This window comes from Monosiga brevicollis, genomic scaffold (genome assembly GCF_000002865.3).
Source record: "Monosiga brevicollis MX1 MONBRscaffold_73 genomic scaffold, whole genome shotgun sequence".
Lineage (NCBI taxonomy): Eukaryota > Choanoflagellata > Craspedida > Salpingoecidae > Monosiga > Monosiga brevicollis.
The window spans coordinates 27,677-28,988 of NW_001865106.1; the positions used below are offsets into that span (position 1 = coordinate 27,677).

The 1,312-nt window shown below is 58.4% G+C and overlaps 1 protein-coding gene across 1 annotated transcript in view; it reads right to left on the reverse strand.

Annotated features, from left to right (window-relative positions):
* The window catches only part of MONBRDRAFT_13105 (uncharacterized protein), a gene marked incomplete at both ends in the record, with an annotated part of 28,127 nt that extends 27,066 nt beyond the window's left edge, over positions 1-1,061 (reverse strand). Inside the window, one exon of the mRNA XM_001751007.1 lies at positions 16-1,061. Coding sequence (XP_001751059.1) covers positions 16-1,061 — 1,046 coding nt within the window. The remainder of the gene's footprint in view (positions 1-15) is intronic.
* Between the last annotated feature and the right edge of the window lie 251 nt (positions 1,062-1,312).

Below are 1,312 nucleotides of genomic sequence, written 5' to 3' on the forward strand. Positions count from 1 at the left end.
CCATGGCCCACCCACCAATTCTTGACCCTGTTGGTCCGATCCTCCTTCGACCGTAGCCGGACACACTCGAGAGCATGTCGCTCTCGCAGATCCGATCCCAGCAAGAGGTGGGTGTCTAAAATTTCTTTCATATCGTTGCGCATCTGTACCAGGGCGGTCCCAATCTCTTTCACGTTGAGTTCAGTACCCTGACAAACAATGGTGTGCAGCGCCTCGTCCGTCATGTCACCGTCCGTTTGCACGTCAATATCCACTCCAACCTGCCCATCGGCCGTGCTGGAAGAGCGAGCCGCCGTCATGCGCTGGCTCAGAAAATGCACCAGCCGTCCAGACTGTAGAAAAGGCCTGAGTTTACCCGCAGTGGCCCATCGCTGTGCCTTGCCAAACCGGAGCAAAAACAGCTTGAAAATGTAAATCAGGCCGGCCAGCGTTGTGGTCCAGCGCCGGATGTCCTGCAAGACACCGCTTCCCTTGGACACGGCCGTGCACAACAAAAACACGTTGACAAAGTGCACCTTGTCGTTGTCAAAGAGGTGTAGCTCTGCATTCACCAGTGCCAGCCACAGAGCCGCCAAGGGCTCGACAAGATCCTCCCCGCTCAGTCCCGCATCCAGCGCGTCTTGCACGGCCAAAGCAGCTGTAGTTATGGCCTCCCCACGGCTGGCGAGCACCTGGCTCAAAAAGCTGGATGGCTCGGGGGCTGGCAGTGCGTCCAGTAGCAGTATAAAATGCACCAGCCGCGCTCCAATGTTTAGGTATCTGCTCATCGTGCCAGGAGATACTTGGGGTAAAGTTTGTGGCTCAACTTGCAACTCTTCATCTTCGAACAAGGACGCCACGGAAGCAGCCGCCAGGCCGTGCTGGGACAATTGTTCGTGGGCCTCCCACAAGAGCTCGTGCATGCCTGACACGAGTGGTGCGGGTGGGGTGTCGTGGCCCAGCTTGAGAATTTGCTCTGGGGTCAGCTCGCTCAGGATCAGCGTCATGCCCACACGATCGTAGAACGGCTGCATCTGGTGAACGCCGTGCGGGCAGCGCTTCTCCTCGGCCTCTGACGCCATGGCCTGGGTGCTGGAGATCAGCTGCTTGAACCGCTGCTGCTCCTCCAGCTCTTCCTCGTTTTCGCTGACGTCGGCTGCCAAGGCATCGTGGCCATCTTCGACAATGACCTCGATACAGCGGGCTCCGGCACCGCGCAACGGCTTTTGCAGCTTGACGCGTCGAGGCGGCTGCTTGGCCTCTGATTCGTCGGGATGCTCGGCTACGATGTGATGCCACAGACTGCCTTTTGTGGTGAAGCAAGCCTGACACA